Source organism: Tursiops truncatus, chromosome 16, assembly GCF_011762595.2.
Source record: "Tursiops truncatus isolate mTurTru1 chromosome 16, mTurTru1.mat.Y, whole genome shotgun sequence".
NCBI lineage: Eukaryota > Metazoa > Chordata > Mammalia > Artiodactyla > Delphinidae > Tursiops > Tursiops truncatus.
This window is the reverse complement of record NC_047049.1, coordinates 59,128,218-59,147,768: the sequence shown is the minus strand read 5'-3', so window position 1 is coordinate 59,147,768 and position 19,551 is coordinate 59,128,218. Positions and strand designations below refer to the sequence as shown.

The 19,551-nt window shown below is 39.3% G+C and overlaps 1 protein-coding gene and 2 pseudogenes across 5 annotated transcripts in view; all 3 read right to left on the bottom strand.

Moving 5' to 3' along the window:
- Positions 1-19,551, bottom strand: part of P4HA1 (prolyl 4-hydroxylase subunit alpha 1) — a 92,731-nt gene that overhangs the window by 7,658 nt on the left and 65,522 nt on the right. For all 5 annotated transcript variants that reach the window (XM_019936095.3, XM_073793476.1, XM_073793477.1 and 2 more), the window contains 2 exons: positions 10,006-10,105; positions 3,428-3,481 (listed from right to left, as the gene is read on the bottom strand). In XM_019936095.3, the coding sequence (XP_019791654.1) occupies positions 3,428-3,481; positions 10,006-10,105 (154 nt within the window). The remainder of the gene's footprint in view (positions 1-3,427; positions 3,482-10,005; positions 10,106-19,551) is intronic.
- On the bottom strand, positions 1,564-3,416 carry LOC101319307 (vesicle-associated membrane protein 7 pseudogene; annotated as a pseudogene).
- LOC141276678 (enolase-phosphatase E1 pseudogene) lies at positions 10,112-18,987 on the bottom strand (annotated as a pseudogene).

The window sequence follows — 19,551 nt, the reverse complement described above, 5'->3', positions numbered from 1 at the left end:
TGTGCTTTAAAAAGAATTCTTATACATAAATAGATCAAGAGATGGTTAAGTAATTTATCCCTAAAACATGCACATCATTTTTATTCACGTGTGTGTAAGAAAGGGAAATAAGCTTTAAGTCTTGGGATTAAAGACATTTGGAAATTATTATTAAGGAATGCCAAATGTTTTCATGGAACAAATGTGTTTTCCAACAGGAAATGCTGATGTAATTAAAAGGCATTAGTGTTGATAAAGAGGACTGAAAAAACATTTGCACTATACATGATCACCAGGAAAAGAGTTCCAGGGGGTTGAAAATATATGTCAAATAAATGAACCAGCATGAATTGAATGGTACAGATGGAAGAACAGGTTGCAGGTGCCAGATTATGTGACACATATAAATATTCAAGGCACATGACTAGGCTAAACAGGTGACTAGGTTTTACAGACCAATTTGTTCTTTCATTGGGAAAATAGTCAAATGTAATATAATGTCCATTTACTGGCATTTATTGATAAGTAAGTGCAATTAGATCTAGGGCAGCAAATATTGTCCTTTCAGATACACACTAAAAGTACACACTAGCTAACAGATGCCAGAGTAGCCAAAGCAGTATAATTACACTCCAGTTTTTTCACGCTGCAGTTACATGGATGTTAGCTAAAATGTCTTGCATTCTTTCATGTATCATACTGTCTACTCTCAAGTTTCACAAAAGAATTCTTCAAAACTAGGCAGATTAAAGAACTCACTAAACCGCAAAGGATGCTCAAACTATTATTCAACACCAGTCAAACCCAAATCCTGGAGTTGATTGCTGACTATAGTCAGTTTGGGCTTTTCCACTGTGGTTCTCTTCTTTCTCTTTGGTGAGCCAGAGGAATGTGCCTCCCCATTCCGTCCACTACCCATTCTATTATCTATACAATTGCCCTAAATATCCACCAAAGAAAAAGGAATATGTAAAAAACCACAACCTTTGACAATATTTAAACCACTGTCTTCTTAAATCAACTGCAATGGGGAAACAGAGGATATCAAGCTCTGCGAGGTTTGTGAATGAAAACTTTCTTCCTAAAAGTTAATAATAGGCAGACAAGGATAATTCTGTTTGCTTCTAAGAGGCTAGCAAAACGTTCCCCATCTCACTGAGATACAATGTTTAATACTTTACCTGCTTGGGCTCCTAGAAACACCAACAATTAATTACAATTCCCCAAATAACAACAATTCTCCATGTATATTGTTTCCAAGCACTTAAAACCCTTCAAAATCAAAGGACATTAAGATGAGATGTTAGCAATACTATCTGTCTCTTGAACTTTTGTGTGCACAAAGGTCATCCATCATTTCAGTAGACAGCTCATAAGACAGGTGGTTTCTAGCTGTGATAGCTTTGTGCAATTATAAACAAAAATGTATCTATAAGTAGATGACACTAGTTTACAAACCAAAGAAACAAAATGCCTTTTTAAGGCTACTGCTGCAATAAATGGTTCGGTCTGAAGTGCACTGGAATAAACTGGTTGATAGGACAAAGATAAATCTGGAGGCATAGAACAATATTAAAACAAAAGAGAGAAAGAAGAGGGTTGAAAAGACTGGCAGACACCATCTGTTAGTATTAAAAGGCCTGAATCAAACGGATTGCTTTTAACTCCCTGTTCTCTCGTATCCTTGGTTAATGATAACTTTATTTCTTCACACAGCCTGGCCATGTAAATCCACCACAGAGAGGTGACACAATAATATAGATGAATATGACTGATAAGATGATGATGATGATGGTGAGCTTGAGATTCTTCACACACATGGCTCGGGCAAGATTTCCGTTGGTTGTTTCGAAGGTGACAGACGAATCCACGAGATTTTCTGTTTTATCTATCAATAATTCCAATCTTTTGCCTTGCTGAACCACCAGATCTATGTTTCTGACCATGATTCCTTTAAGTTCATCCACTTGGGCTTGAGTCTCCATCACTTTATCTAGGCCCTTATTCTCGGAGTGATGCTTCGGCTGTGCAGCCAAGACACTTGAGAACTCACTATTCACGGCATACGGAAGCACTGTTTGTGCTCTTGAACCGTACGTGGTCTGGAACCTCTTTTTTATCTCATTTAGAAAATTAAAGGCTCGGGAACACTCAAAATCATCATCAGTGATACAAAGATATACAATCCTGTCTTGGCAGATGTAATGAAACAAATAATTGCCATGTAAGTACGTTAGCTTGTTATTTTCAGAAGGTATCTTAGCCAGAATCTGCTCTGTCACCTCCAGGAAGTTGCCTCCACACCAAGCTTGTCTGGCAAGGATAGTGGTTCCCCTGGCAACAGCGAAAAGAATGGCCATGGCTTCGATCTGATCTGTCTGGGCACCGTGTGAGAACTCGGGGATCAGGACAGAGTTGCGCAGGTTAGCGTGGGCTCGCCAACTGCCCGCTCCCAGAGGAGGCTAGACTGGACCTATATAGTTTTTTTATATTCTGTATCTGATAACTGAAGTATCTAACATCCTGGGGGCACCTGTATCTGTTGGCAGGCCTCTGCTTTCAAACTGCCAGAAAAAGCTCCCCATAACACATCATACTCCAGCTAGGATGCGAGAGGAAACTCTTTTGAAGGGTCTTGACTCAAAGCAGATGATTTTCTAGGCCATTCTTTCTTTCTCTGAAGGTGTAATCCTTTTGGAGATTTAGGTTTTATGCAGGTATCTCAGTTCAGTAGCCTACACTATAGCAGGTCCTCTCACAGAGCTATTAATCCCCAAAGCTCTAGATTCCTGGAGGTACATGCCTCTAGCCTCAGCTTTTTTGCTCCCTTTAAACACTCTAATTTTAGTTTCTAGGTTTTCTCTGTTCAGTTTGCCTTTGAGAATTTCCTTTACTTTCTTCAAAGCTCAGCAATGCATTTAAAAGTATGCTAAGTTCTTTTACCCTGTCTCTAGGTATTTTTTACTGCTTTAAAAGGCTTTACAGAATATCTATTCCACCATGCTTCCACAAATTCCAAATAAGCTATGAATTTTTTTTTAAAGAAGATGTTGGGGGTAGGAGTTTATTAATTAATTTATTTATTTTTGCTGTATTGGGTCTTCGTTTCTGTGCGAGGGCTTTCTCTAGTTGTGGCAAGCGGGGGCCACTCTTCATCGCGGTGCGCGGGCCTCTCACTATCGCAGCCTCTCTTGTTGCGGAGCACAAGCTCCAGAGGCGCAGGCTCAGTAGTTGTGGCTCACGGGCCTAGTTGCTCCGCGGCATGTGGGATCCTCCCAGACCAGGGCTCAAACCCGTGTCCCCTGCATTAGCAGGCAGATTCTCAACCACTGTGCCACCAGGGAAGCCCAGCTATGAATTTTTAATACTAAAAGAACAGAATTAACATGTCATGCCTAAGCTTCAGTGGAACTCCTTCATTCGCCTTTTTTTTTTTTTTTTTACTTACCCGTGCAAAATCAAAATGGGGTTCATACTGTCCTCCAACTCCATAATTAGCTACCTGAAGGAGAGAAACAAAACATGAATGAAAGAACTATCAAGATTACTATTCAAAAAAACCTATGAGTCCCATTTTGGCCTCTTATATATCACGGTTAGGTACTTTTAAATAAATGAGAAGCAAAGCATTTTTTAAATCAATAAAGAGTTCCTAAAAAACCAAGGATGAAAAACTAAGGACAGCTACTATATGCTATTTTAGAACCTTAGTTAATATGCTTTTCTTTAGCAAATGTTTCGGGGGACATGCTTTTCCTTAATATATAAGAAACTAAAATCTGAATTTGAATTTTAGAATTAAAAATTTCTAGAATTAGAATTTCAATATTTTTATTATTAATTCTTACTAAACACTTTCCTTGGGAATTTAAATCAAGACTCATGTTTTCCAAAGCCCAAAATGCTGGCAAACTCCCAATCTACTTTAATGAAATCCAGTTTCCTACATATTTTTTTTTCTCTACTTAGGTAAAAAAGGGAAGAAGTTAACACCAATTTAATTATTCCTGTTGGAAGGCCATGACAACTTCATTTGGATGTGACAATGCCCCAGCATGAAGCAGCAAAAGAAAGTACGAGAAATATTTGGTCTGAGCTCAAGTTCCAGATTTCTTAGTTACAATGCAGTATATGTAACTTTGGATACAACCTCAGTTTTCTTATTTGTAAAATAAGGATAATGATACCTTCCTTAACTCCCTCCCTTCCATCCCAATATGACAAAATGCTAAGAAAATGAAAGGAGAGTGTAATTTAAAGAGCATTATTGATGAAATGAAATGAGTGCATAATTAAAAGTGTTGCCCACAGCAAAGTCCAAGTCCTATGTAAATTGTTATTACTGTGGATATTTTACTTCCTATGTTGTAGATGCCTTCGTTGGGTTGGATCAGACTATTAAGTTAGAAATATATCAAGTAGCCTGAAAGAGCCTGTGAAGGTTAGGCAGGTGAGAATAAATACAAATTAGGAAAGAAAAAGACACATCATAGTTTTTTTAAATAACCAAACGAATACCAAGGAAGTTGTAGATGACCATGGAGTAAATAACTTAATATAAGCAAATTTAAATTCGGGAAGTCCTGTTTTGCACAGTTTCAAAATGCACAAATCTCAGATACCATGGTTTAGCTAACCCTGGACACCAGACCCCCAACAACACAGTGGACATTTCAGTTACCATGTTACATCATTAACTGTGAGTAACTGCATAAAGTGCAAACATTGCTACTAGCTCTTCAGTCCACAAATTACTATACAAATAACAGCTACATATCATGATCAATGACCAGTCATGTCACTTCTTTCAAAGTTTATCAGTGATTGGTCACTGCATATCTGTTATTCAGTTCATGCACAGACAGCAAAGCATGTAGTTATGCTGCCTCCTTATTTCCCAGTAAAAACCTATGTGATATTTTACAAAAACAGACAATTAGAAGAAGAAATTGGCCAACAAAGATACAGTACAGCAGAGAAATGGAAAGCATAATGCTGTAAGTGAAATTCAAATCAAATTTAAATGGACTTGGTTCCAGGACAAGATCGGGGAGTATAAGGACCTGAGCTCACCTTTCCTCTCGTGAAAACACCAAAATTACAACTAATGGCTGAAAAACCATCAACAAAAAAGACTGGAACTTACCAAAAAAGATATGCTGCTTCCAAAGAAGTCAAAACAAGACAGTAGGAGGGATGCATTTGTGATACAAACAAATCCCGTAAGTGTTGAGTGGGTGACCCACAAACTGGAAAATATTTATATCACAGAGGTTCTCCCACAGGAGTGAAAGTTCTGAGCCCCACGTCAGGCTCCCCAGTCTGGGGGTCTGGCATTGAGAGGAGGAGCCCCCAGAGCATTTGGCTTTTAAGGCCAGCAGGGCTTGATCACAGGAACTCCCCAGTACTGGGGGAAACAGAAACTCCACTCTTGGAGGGCACACACAAGGTCTTGTGTGCATGGGAACCCAGGGGAAAAAGCAGTGACTTCATATGAGCCAGGGTCAGACCTACCTGCTGGACTTGGAGGATCTCCTTGGGAGGTGGGGGTGGCTGTGGCTCACTATGGGGACAAGGACACCGGTGGTGGAGACACTGGGGAGTACTCACTGGGGTGAGCTGCCCTAAAGGCTGCCACTTTGATGCCAAGACCTGGCCCCACCCAACAGCCCTTAGGCTCCAGTGCTGGGACGCCCCAGGCCAAAAAACCAACAGGACAGGAACACAGGCAGACAGGCTGCTTAAGTCTTCCTGAGCCCACAGCCGCCTCTAAACACATCCCTTGACACGGTCCTGCCCACCAGAGGGACAAGACCCAGCTCCACCCACCAGTGGGCAGGCACCAGTCCTTCTCACTAAGAATCCTGCACAAGCCTCTTAGACCAGTCTCATCCACTAGGGGGCAGACACCAGAAGCAAGAGGAACTACAATCCTGCAGCCTGTGGGACCTCAAACACAGAAAGACAAAATGAGATGGCAGAGGACAATGTTCCAGATGAAGGAACAAGATAAAACCCCAGAAGAACTAAGTGAAGTGGAGACAGGCAATCTACATGAAAAAGAATTCAGAGTAATAGTAAAGATGATCCGAGATCTCAGAAAAAGAATGGAGGCACAGACCGAGAAGATACAAGAGCTAGAAGATATAAAGAACAAACAAACAGAGATGAACAATACAATAACTGAAATGAAAACTACACCAGAAGGAATCAATAGCCAAATAAATGAGGCAGAAGAATGGATAAGTGAGCTGGAAGACAGAATGGTGGAAATCACTGCTGTGGAAAGGAATAAGGAATGAAAAGAAATGAAGACAGTATAAAAGACCTCTGGGACAACATTAAATGCACCAACGTTCACATTATAGGGGTCCCAGAAGGAGAAGAGAGAGAGAAAGGACCTTAGGAAATATTTGAGGAGATAGTAGGGGAAGACTTCCATAATATGGGAAAGGAAACAGTCACCCAAGTCCAGGAAGCAGAGGGTCCCATACAGGATAAACCCAAGGAGGGGCATGCTGAGACACATATTAATCATACCAACAAATATTAAAAAGAAAATATTAAAAGCAACAAGGGGAAAGCAACAAGTAACATACAAAGGAATCCCCATAAGGTTATCAGCTGATTTTTCAGCAGACACTCTTCAGGCCAGAAGGGAGTGGCACAATATATCTAAAGTGATGAAAAGGAAAGAACTACAGTCAAAAACACTCTACCCAGCAAGGCTCTTGTTCAGATTCAATGGAGAAATCACAAGATTTACAGATAAGCAAAAGCTAAAAAGAACTCAGCACCACCAGAACAGCTTTACAACAAATGCTAAAGGAACTTCTCTAGGAAGAAAACAAAGGGCCACAACTAGAAACAAGAAAATTACGAAGGTATCACCTCACACTGGTCAGAATGGCCATCATCAAAAAGTCTACAAACAATAAATGCTAAAGAGGGTGTGCAGAAAAGGGAACCCTCCTATGCTGTTGGTGGGAATGTAAATTGGTGGTGCCACTATGGAGAACAGTATGGAGGTTCCTTAAAAAACTAAAAATAGAGCTACCATATGATCCAGCAATCCCACTCCTGGGCACTTAGGAAGCAACCTAAATGTCCATCAACAGAGGAATAGATAAAGAAGATGTGGTACATGTATCAGTGGAATTTTACTCAGCCATAAAAAAAGGTATGAAATAATGCCACTTGCAGCAACATGGATGGACCTAGAGACTGTCATACTAAATGAAGTCAGAGAAAGACAAACAGCATATGATCACTGTACATGGAATCTAAAAATGATACAAATGAACTTATTTACAAAACAGAAACAGACTGGCAGACTTCAGAAACAAACTTATGGTTACCAAGGGGAAAGGTCGGGGGGAGGATAAATTAGGAACTTGGGATTAACATATACACACTACTATATATAAAATAGATAACTAATAAGGACATACTGTATAGCACAGGGAAATCTACTTGGTACTCTGTGATAACCTATATGGGGAAAGAATCTGAAAAAGAATAGATATGTATAACTAAATCACTTTGCTGTACACCTGAAACTAACACAACATTGTAAATCAACTATACTCCAATACTAAAAAAAACCCCTCATGCTGAGCCCCCCCTCCTCCACCCCCCACCCCCCCACCCCCACCAAAAAAGAAATCTGACTTAAATGCAGACACAGAAGAAAAGGCTGACAAGGAAAATACTTCTAACTTTTGCTGTTTGAGAAACTCTAGATACGCAGTCAGAGGAATGTGGTGAAGGTAAACTTACTAACATAAGGAAAGTGATCATGATGAAAAGGATGAAGAAGATGTCTTAGAGGAAGTGACTGGAAAAAAATCGACAATAGAAGATCCCTCAGAGATATTTAACAACATTGAAAGCACAAAGGATAAAATGTTGAAAGCTGATCCAAACTTAGAAGTATGACAATTTGCGAAGGAAGAGAAAAGATGCTCACTCTGTATCATAAGTTTCACAAATGAGATGAAGGAACATAAACTATTCTTGGTAAGTGTTTACAAAGAAATAAAACACTGTAATCCTCAATATTTCTAATATTTTATAATACTGAGACAATTCAATAGAGAAGACTATTTTTCAACAAATGATGCTGGGACGATTGGCTAACCACATGAAAAGAATGAAGCTGGCCCTCTATCTTACACCATATATAAAAATTGACTCAAAATGGATCAAAGACCTGAATGTAAGAAAGAAAACCATAAAAATTGTAGGAAAAACCACAGGTGTAAATCTTTATGTCCTTGGATGAGGCAATGGTTTCTTAAACACCTTAAGCCAAAGCAACCAAAAAAAAGACCTATCAGACTTCATAGAAATTAAAAATATTTTGCCAAAGGACACCATCAAGAAAGTGAAAGACACACCACAAAACGGGAGAAAATATTTGCAACCCATACACCTAATATGGGTCAAGTATTCAGAACATATAAATAACACAACTCAACAATAAAAACAACCCAATAAAAAATAGGCAAAGGATTTGAATAGAAATTTTTTCAAAGATATAAAAATGGCTGGGGCTTCCATGGTGGCACTGTGGTTGAGAGTCTGCCTGCCAATGCAGGGGACATGGGTTCAATCCCTGGTCCGGGAGGATCCCACATGCCATGTAGCAACTAAGCCCGTGCGCCACAACTACTAAGCCTGGCTCTAGAGCCCGTGAGCCACAATTGCTGAGCCCACGCGCTAGAGCCCACGAGCCACAACTACTGAGCTTGCGTGCTGCAACTACTGAAGCCCACGCGCCTAGAGCCCATGCTCCGCAACAAAAGAAGCCACCGCAACGAGAAGCCCATGCACCACAATGAAGAGTAGCCCCTGCTCTCTGCAACTAGAGAAAGCCTACATGTAGCAACGAAGACTGAACAGAACCAAAAATAAATAAAATAAATAAATTTTTTAAAAATGGCCAATAACTCATGAAAAGATACTCAACATCATTAGCCATCAGGGAAACGCAAATAAGAACCATGATGAGATAGCACTTCAAACATACCAGAATGACCTTAATAAAAAAACTGGACAAGAACAAGTGTTGGCAAGGATGTGAAGAAAATGGAACCCTCATACATTGCCAATGGGATTGTAAAACGGTGCAGCCATTCTGGAAAACAGTTTGGCAGTTCCTCAAATATTAAAGTTACCACATGACCCAGCAATTACATATGTAGGTTTATACCCAAGAGAAATTTAAATGACATTTGTACGAAAATTTGTAGACAAATAGCATTAGTCATAATAGCCAAGGAGTGGAAACAATCCAAAAGCCCTCCAACTGATAAATAAATAAAACGTGGTATATCCAAACAAGAGAATGTTAATATTATTCAGCCATGAAAAAGAATAAAGTGCTGATACGTTCTACAACATGGATATACCTTAAAAACATTGTCAAATGAAACAGGCCAGATACACTAGGCCACATATTGTATTACTCCATTTATATGAAATATTTAGAATAGGCAAACTTACATAGAGAACGTAGAGAAGCAGTTGCCAGGGGCACTAGGGAGGGGGAATGGAGAGTGACTACTTAACTGAGGTTTCTTTGGAGGTGATGAAAATAGTGTTGATGATTGTACAATCATGTGAATATTAAAACCAGGGTAAATTTTATGGTATGTGAATTATTTCTTACTAGAAAACAGAAAAAAATAATTTATTAAAAAAAAAACTGCCATGGCCATCTGACAGGCCTAGGAATGAAAAAAAAAAAAATCACAGTGTACTTAATAAATACTAGTGTTACATATTTTTCATTTCCCTATACATTTATACTCAACAGTAAGAGTTTTTAATGTCTTGACAAAAAATTTTAAAGGTCACAGAACAATTTTTCCTACTGATTATTAAGATCACTGTACATGTTTCAGCTTATATATTCACTTTTACAGTCTCAAAGTATCATGCAAATTGAGTACTGCCTGTACAGTGACAGAAAAAATCTCATCTGAAGCATCTTTTGAAGAAGGGTAGGATGTGATTACCTACCTGTAATTCCTCTGCTGTGGAGACATCTAGTCCTGTGAGATCTTGTATTCTCATATTAATTCGAGACACCACAGGGTTTTCATAGCCAGAGAGCCAGGCACTAAAAACAAGAAAAAAATTATTAGTTTTACTGATAAAGTTTCAATACACGAAGACCAATAGCTGTCATTTAAAAAGCCCTAATATACAGGACATTAAGGCTTTATCTATAGGCATTTACTTCATTTGCTTCTTTGATATGATTTTTTGTTTTTGGCCTCTCCCGTTGCGGAGCACAGGCTCCAGACGCGCAGGCTCAGCAGCCATGGCTCATGGGCCCAGCCGCTCCGTGGTATGTGGGATCTTCCCGGACCGGGACACGAACCCGCGTCTCCTGCATCAGCAGGTGGACTCTCAACCACTGCGCCACCAGGGAAGCCCTTTGATACGATTTTTACTAATGATGTTGTAATTTTTAAAAGATGTTACATTCTACAGTTAGAGGTTGGAAAGGGAAAAAAAACTAATATCATTTATTACTGAGTTTTTATGAAAACAGATGGATTAATGTAAGAAGACTATATAGGACTATCTACACTGAGAATTTTTTTAATTCTGGAAAAATACATACATCAAAATGAAAACAACTGTTCCTTCTAGATAAGGTATAGGAACTGGCCAAGGTGAAGGTCATAGGGGTTTTAGCCTGATTTATATAATGCTAATGTTTTATAAGAAAAATTCATGTATTACTTGCCTAAATAAAAAAGTTTTAAAAGGTACCCAACACACCCAGTAGGATAGCTATAACCAAAAAGGTGTTGGTGATGATGTGAAGAAATTAGAACCCTCATATATTGCCGGTAGGAATGTAAAATGGTGCAGCCACTTTGGAAAACAATTTGGCAGTTCCTCAAATTGCTAAACACAGAGTTACCATATGACCTAGCAATTCCACTCCTAGGTATATACCGAAGAGAAATTAAAATGTGTGGTCATACCAAAACTTGTACATAAGTATTCATAGTAGCATTATTAATAATGGCCAAAAAGTGGAAATAATACAAATGTCCATCAACTGATAGATACATAAAATGTGATATATCCATAAGACAGATTATTGTGTCATGAAAAGGAAGTAATGATACATGCCACCACACGGATGAACCTTGAAACCATTATGTTAAGAAAGATAAGTCAGATACAAAAGGTCACACATTATGATTCCATTAATATGAAATGTCCAGAACAGGCAAATCAATACAGAAAGTAGATTAGTGGTTGCCACGGGAAGGCAGTATTAAGGAATGACTCTTAATGGGTACAGGATTTTCTTTTGGGGTGGTGAAAATGTTCTGGAATTAGATAATGGTGATGACTGCAAAGCTAAAAAAGACTAAAAACCACTGAACTGTATACTTTAAAGGGTAATTTTATGGTATGGGAACTATAGCTCAATAACATGGCACAGCAAAATTCAGCTCTCTCCTTTACATATGCTTTTTCCCAGTCTATTAGACTTTTTCTTTCTTCACTTCTCTCATCAAGCTTTGGTCCATCATTTCAACAGTATTCTTTTTTTGGGGGTGGGGGAGGCCACGTCATGCAGCTTGCAGGATCTTCGTTCCCCAACCAGGGATTGAACCCGTGCCCCCTGCAGTGGAAGCGTGGAGTCCTAACCACTGGACCGCCGGAGAATTCCCTCAACAGCATCCTTGACTAAAAGCCTAAACTCACCTGTCTGGCAAAAAAACAAGCCTGATGAATTTCTTTTCTCCAAGCTTATACCTATGACACCAAATCGTATTGGAAAAAGTCATGAGATAGGGCAGATATGTTCCACTAAAAATTCATGAACACTGGGACCTCCTTGGTGGCACAGTGGTTAAGAATCCGCCTGCCGGGCTTCCCTGGTGGCGCAGTGGTTAGGAATCTGCCTGCCAATGCAGGGGTCATGGGTTCGAGCCCTGGTCCGGGAAGATCCCACATGCTGTGGAACAACTAAGCCCATGCGCCGCAGCTACTGAGCCTGTGCTCTACAGCCTGTGAGCCACAACTACTGAGCCAGTGTGCCACAACTACTGAAGCCCGCGCGCCTAGAGCCTGAGCTCCGCAACAAGAGAAGCCACCACAATGAGAAGCCAGAGCACCACAATGAAGAGTAGCCCCTGCTCGCTGCAACTAAAGAAAGCCCACACGCAGCAAAAAAGACCCAATGCAGCCAAAAGTAAATAAATAAAATAAAATTAAAAAAAAAAAAAAAGAATCCGCCTGCCAATGCAGGGGACACGGGTTCAAGCCCTGGTCCAGGAAGATCCCACATGCCGCGGAGCAACTAAGCCCTGTGCACCACAGCTACTGAGCCTGCGCTCTAGAGCCCGCGAACCACAACTACTGAACCTGCGGGCTCCAATTACTGAAGCCCGTGCTCCACACCAAGAGAAGCCACTGCAATGAGAAGCCCGCACACCACAACGAAGAGCAGCCCCTGCTCGAAGCAACTAGAGAAAGCCCACGAGCGGCAACAAGACCCAACACAGCCAAAAACAACAAAACAAAACAATCATGAACACTAACTCCAAATGGGCCTTACTCTTGCCTCTATTCTGAACCCCAACCCACCTCAGACTCCTTCACTCGGTGGATTACGTATCTCCTATGTCACAGATAAAATAGAAACCATACAATCTTTTCCTTATACATAGTTCATTCTAGTTCATTCCAGTTCCAAGAGGAGATTTCTCTCCATTATCTAAGGCCAATCCTCTGCCTTAGATTCTATTATCTCCTGCCATTTTAGGAACCATAAATCATTGATGAGCCCTTCTCTCTCTCATATAATCAACATCTCTTCTCAATAATTCCTCCCACAGCTTTTAACAGGGCTTAAGACTTTCCCATTAAATAAATAAGCAAAAATTTTAAATTCTTTCCCTCAATTCTTTCTCTCTCCAGCCACCAATTTCTTTCTCCTCCATCTTCAAGTCAACCTTTTCACTGACTCCTCACTTCTCAATCCATTCCAATTTAGCTTTAGTCCCCATCACTCCATCAAAACTGCTCTTGCTAATATCTCACCCATAACCCTACTATGCTCCTAAATCTAACAAGATTTTCCCATTCTCATAGTATTTGCTCTTTTAGTAACATTTCAGAATGTTCATCCTTCTTGAAACTCTCCTCCTGACTCATTCATTCTCCAGGTATTCCTTTAGTCTCTCTGGATGTTCCATCCTGGTCTCCCTCACAGCCTCTCACACTGTATTTTGTCTTTCTCCCAGTGCCCCAGCAGCACTTATTCAACAATGTTTCTTCTTGTCCTAAGGCTAGTGCACATGCTCATCTCTACCCAGAGTATTCTGCTTAACTTCGCAAATTTAAGGCTTTGGATTATCATTTTAGTTGTCTCTTCTTCAGAGAAGCCTTCCTTGACTCCTCCCTGTGCCAGACCAGGTTTTTGTTTTGTTTTGTTTCTGGAACAGTAAGAGGAAAAAGTTTTTAACTAATCACATGAAATTGACATGACATGCTATTATAAGTAAAGGAAGATAAATAATACTGTTACAAAATTTACATTTCTCACATCCCTTTCAGAGGAAAATGCATTAGGATTCCTCTTGATCTGATGGACTGATTTCCGTAAAATTGTTTTTTTTTTAATAGTAAATAACAGTATATTTTCTCAGACTGCTAAGAAGTGGTCAGAAAGGCAACTATAAAATCTATAATGAAAACAACTGACAGGATTAGGGCTGTTTCATGAAATATTAAGAACTATATCTCTTTTTTGGCTGTTAAATCAATGCACCTTTTCACTGGTAAAGCAATTGTTTGCTGTACCACAGAAAAGGTGCACTGATTTAAAGAGCTTCTTCTTAAGTAATATACATTCAATTGTTCAAAACTGAAGTGAGTTTTCTTTCTAATGTTGCCCTCTTTTGGAGAACAAGCAAATATCTTTGTCTTTTGTATACAGTTAGGCAAATATTGTGAAATGCAGCTCTTGTGATCTAAATTTTATTCCCTCACAATTAAACGGGGGCAATTAATTATTATTAGGAATAAGCCTTTGAAACACTTCCAGCTTTTAAAACAGCAAGGCTTCTGAATAACTTCTCAAAACTAGCTTTCCATTTTGGTGCATGACCTGATACCTGACACATTTGATCTGTATTTTAGTCATTTCTTCTAATATCTACACTTTGCCTTCAATAAGGGTTAGTGTTGTGGTTTCAAACAATTTTTACATATAATAGAGTAAGTTTTCATTTCACAGAACTGAGTTTTTCCACTCATGTACCTGTGAAAGGTAATTTGAGCACACACATATTTGCATACATATTTGTGTGTATACATATACATTTTTTAAAGTAAGTCACTTTTACCATTAAAATAAAGCTAGACAACACGGAAACTACGAGGAACAGTTTGTCTTCCTTAGAAATCCTTTTCTAGGCTGAGAAGGGCAAGTACAATTTGCTGAAGGATTTGATGAAGCTCTAGTCTTTTCATCATGTGTTAATCCCACACTGTCATGTCTTATCACCACAGCTACATACATGTCCACTTCCTCAGTAGCACTAGCCTCGAGGTGTAATGTCTATCATAAACAGGACATTGCTGACCAAGCACTCAATACTGTTTGCAATCATTCAGCAACTCATTCTCCACTTTGCCCAATATTGGTATCAAAGTAACACTGACAACTCACCAATATCTTCCTCTGTACACTGCCCCAAATAGATATACACGTTCATTCCAGCTTCTCCATTTCCTAACTGCTGGAACTACATCTTCAAAGAATGCTACTTTCATGCACCCAGCTGTGAATGCTGCCCGCCATGCCACGTAGCCCTGAAGTTATTTCAGTACCAAGGTCTTTTGGTCCAGAGACATTTGCCAGCACACATTATCTACCACAGCACGGACCATCTATTTTGCGTCATCCACTCCATTTCCCAGATGCTGTAGGGATCAGAATACCCCAACCCCATGGGAATCCTCTTCAGCCTGTTTCCCCAAAAGACTGAGGTCCTGGGACTTCCCTGGTGGTCCAGTGGGTAAGATTCCACACTCCCAATGCCGGGGGCCCAGGTTCGATCCCTGGTTGGGGAACTAGATCCCGCATGCATGCTGCAACTAAGAGTTTGCATGCCACAACTAAGAAGTCCACATGAAGCAACTAAGAGTCTGCATACTGCAACTAAGAAGCGCGCATGCCGCAACTAAAGATCCCACATGCTGCAAACTAAAGATCCCACATGCTGCAACTAAGACCCAGCACCGCCAAAATAAATAAATAAATATTAAAAATTTTGAGGTCCTGCTGGCACTCCTCTTCTTTCCAAGAGGAAAGAAGTATCTTTGTCTCTTTGTTAAGATACTCAATGTTTTCTTTAATGTAAAGAAATTGTTCTTCACAAAACTAATCAAGTGGTACCTTTAATATCTAATGGATCACGGTGACTTTGGTGGGCAGCTACTGGATGCTACTATGAGAATCACCCTATATTGGGAGGTGGGAGAGTAGTGGCACCTGTGCCTGCAGAACGATCGTGGGCATCTCACAGCCCTCCGTTAATCTCAGAGTTGGCAACTACCTGCAACCTGAAGCACATCAGGGAGATGCTACCTCCATGCACCTGGAACTGGAGAAGGCAGCCACCCCAATATGTTTTTATAGTACTACATATCCTTCCTTTGTGGCATTTGTAACAATTGTACATTAATTTGTTATTTGATTAAGGTAAGACATCTTCATTCAACTACTAGTTCCAAATACGTATAAATTCTGCCTGGTTTTGCTCACCACTATATAGTTTTTGGTTTTGCTCACCACTTCATAGTGCCTGGCACACAGTAGATGCTCAATAAATATTTGCTGAATGAATGAATCCTGAAGATGTCTTAGAACTAATCCAAGATTTATTTTACTTTACCATAAGTATCTGTCTGATGACCTCATGCAAATTTATAGGGATTGGCCAAGTAGAATTCCTCTGTGTCACAGAAATAGGAAGGATCCAAGAATTTTATTGTTATAAAGGATGTAGCTGATAAACACACTAAGAACTTATTTCTTCCAATTCTGACCAAGTTCCTGGTAGAACTAATCTCGTATGTCAATGTACCTTTTTTGCCTGGCAACAATTTCATAGATTTTTGAATTTTATAAGCAACCAACTACTGACTTGATTTTTATAGATAACTGCAACACAAGATTGGCAAGTGTTCTAATAAAGTTTCAAACTAAATACATCTTGATAGAATAACTGTTCCTATTTCATCCTGGAACCTATCACCCAAGAGAACCTGGTCTTCTGACATCTTCAACTTTCTTCTCTGCTACCACCAATACTTAAGCATCTATTCTTACATTTTTCTCTTGTACTTTGGTAGAAGCATTGTCCTTCAGCCTTTCAGAGGCTAGAGCATCTATCTATGCTTTTGAATCTACCTTTTCCATAGGCCTTACTCCAGCAGTTATTGCCTCCCTTTCTATCTTTAATCTTTTCCTTGCTTACTAACTCTTCAGACTGAAGTCTCCTGTTATCAAGAACACATTTACTTTTGCCATTTTAGCAAATTATCATTCCAATCTTTTACTTTTATAGTTTTAAAATTATGGAAGCAAGAAATGCTTGTTATATTCAACAAATGGTTCGGGGACACTGGATAACCATATGCAAAACAAAGAAGATGGACCCCTACCTCACACCATAATAAAAAAATTAACTCAGAAGGGATTAAAGACCTAAATATATAAGCTAACATTACAAAACTTTTAGAAAAAAAATTGGCATACGGTTTAGCTATGACCTCAAAAGTACAAGCAGCAACAACAAACATAAACAGGACATCATCAAAATAAAACGTTTGTGCCTCAAAAGACATGAATTTCAGAACAGCATTATTCATAATAGCCAAAAAAGTAGAAATAACCCAAATATCTATCAACAGATAAGATAGATACAAGGTGGCATATCCATACAAAAGAATGTTGTTCAGCCATACCTTGAAAACATGCCAAGTAAGAAGCCAGACACTAAAAGTCCGTGTAGTATATAAAAAATATCCAGAAGAGGCAAATCCATAAAGACAGAAAGCAGCTTAGTGGTTGCCCAGGGCTGGGGCAGGGAGAGGATTATGGATTAAGTGGTTATGGCTAAGGAGTATAATGAAAATGTTCTAAAATTAATTGTGGTGATGGATGCACAAGTCTCTGAATATACTAAAAACCACTGACTTGTACACTTCAAATGGGTGAATCAATAAAGCTATTTTTTAAAGAAATACTTATTATAAAAATTTCAAACAGGGTGCCGCAGTGGTTAAGAATCCACCTTCCAATGCTGGGGACACGGGTTCAACCCCTGGTCGGAAAACTAAGATCCCACATGCCATGGGGCAACTAAGCCAGCACACTCCAACTACCGAGCCTGCGCACCACAACTACAGAGAAGCCCGCGTGCCTCAAATACAGAACCCACGCTCTCTGGAGCCCACACACCACAACTAGAAAGCCCGTGCGCAACAACTATTGAGCCTGCATGCTCTGGCCCATGCACCACAACTAGAGAGAAACCCACACGCCACAACGAAGAGGCCCCGCGCTGCAACGAAAGACTCCATGTGCCGCAACTAAGACCCAACACAGCCAAAAATAAAATTAAACAAAATTTAAAAATTTTCGAACAGTATAAAAGTGTATGAAGTTCCTTTCCTAGTCCCACTCCTCACAGGTAAACAGTATTAACAAATCGATATGTATCCTCTCAACAGTTTCCCCCGTGTATAAACAAACATACAGAGAGAATTAAAAAAAAAAAGAATCCACCCTTCAATCTTTCACCATAATATACACATACACTTTCTCCCCCTGAAAATACTTCTGACATCTTTCCTAGTCAATACACATAGCACTGCCTCATTTTTTAAAAATTACTGTGGTTAAACAATACACAACATAAAATTAACCACTTTAACCATTTTTTAAAATATGGTAAAATACACATAAAATTAACCACTTTAACCATTTTTAAGTGTACAATTCAGTGGTGTTAAGTACACTCACAAGGTCACACAACCATCACCACTATCTATTTCCAAAACTTTTTCTTCATCCCAAACTGAAACTCTGTACCCATTAAACAATAATTTGCCATTTCCCTCTCCTCCCAGCCCCTGGTAACCTCTAATACACTTTTTGTCTGTATGAATTTGCCTATTCTAGATACCCCCTGTAAGTAGAATCATACCATATTTGTCCTTTTGTACCTGGCTTATTTCACTTAGTATGATGTCCTCAAAGTTCATCCATGTCATATAGCATGTATCAGAATTTCATTCCTTTTTAAGGCTGAATATAGTCCATAATTTGTTTATACCACATTTTGTTTAACCATTCATCTATTAATGGATACGTGGGTTGCCTCCACCTGTTGACTACTGTGAATAATGCTGTTATGAACATGGGTGTACAAGTAATCTGTTTGAGTCCCTTCTTTCAATTTTTGGGGGTATATACCTAGAAGTGGAATTTCTGCATCATATCATAATACTATGTTTGACTTTGTGAGGAACTGCCAGCCTGTTTTCCACAGCAACTGTAACATTTTACATTTCCATTCCTCATTGTTTTTTAAACTACTGCTTTTCTTTTTAAAATAAAATACCTTTAATTTCAAAATGACCACGAAGGTCAGTCAATAAAGCACTGGGTTAAATAAGGTTGTTTCTAATTTTTCTCTAGTACAAACAATATTGTAACAGAAATTTCTGTATATCTTTGCATACTTATGGGAATATCTCTGTAGGACAAATTCCTAGATGTGGAACTGCTAGATGACTTTTACATTTTTTTTTTTTTTCCGGTATGCGGGCCTCTCACTGCTGTGGCCTCTCCCGCTGCGGAGCACAGGCTCCGGACGCGCAGGCCCAGCGGCCAGGGCTCACAGGCCCCCAGCCGCTCCGCGGCATGTGGGATCCTCCCGGACCGGGGCACGAACCCGCGTTCCCCGCATCGGCAGACGGATTCTCAACCACTGCGCCACCAGGGAAGCCCCGACTTTTACATTTTGATAAATGTCAAATTACCCTCCAAAAAAGTTTCAGTGATTTATACTTCTATCAACTGTTTATGAGAGTGCCCATTTCATAAAATCCTTGCCAGTATCAATCTTTTCAATCTTTGCCAATCTTAGAGGCAAAAATATTTTAATTTTTTAACTTTTTAAAAAAAGTTTTAATCTGCACTTCTTGTTATATCACAAATGATCTCAATAGAAGGTTTGAGGCTTAGCAGTTAAGCCTCAGATGAGAGAAAGTCATTGATAACTGCAGCTTAAATATAAACTTATCTTAACTGTGGTTCTGCCATAGTCATTAGAGAGGAAAATGAGTTCTACATAGGAAGTTATTTCACTTAATTTGACTTTTACATGAAAACCTCTCCAAAATATACTAAGATTTTCCTAAGCTTGGGAACTCCATATGTGTAAAACATTTTATTCATCTAGATCCCACCCTTAAAGCATTACTGCTAATCTGTCTTCAACAACATTATTG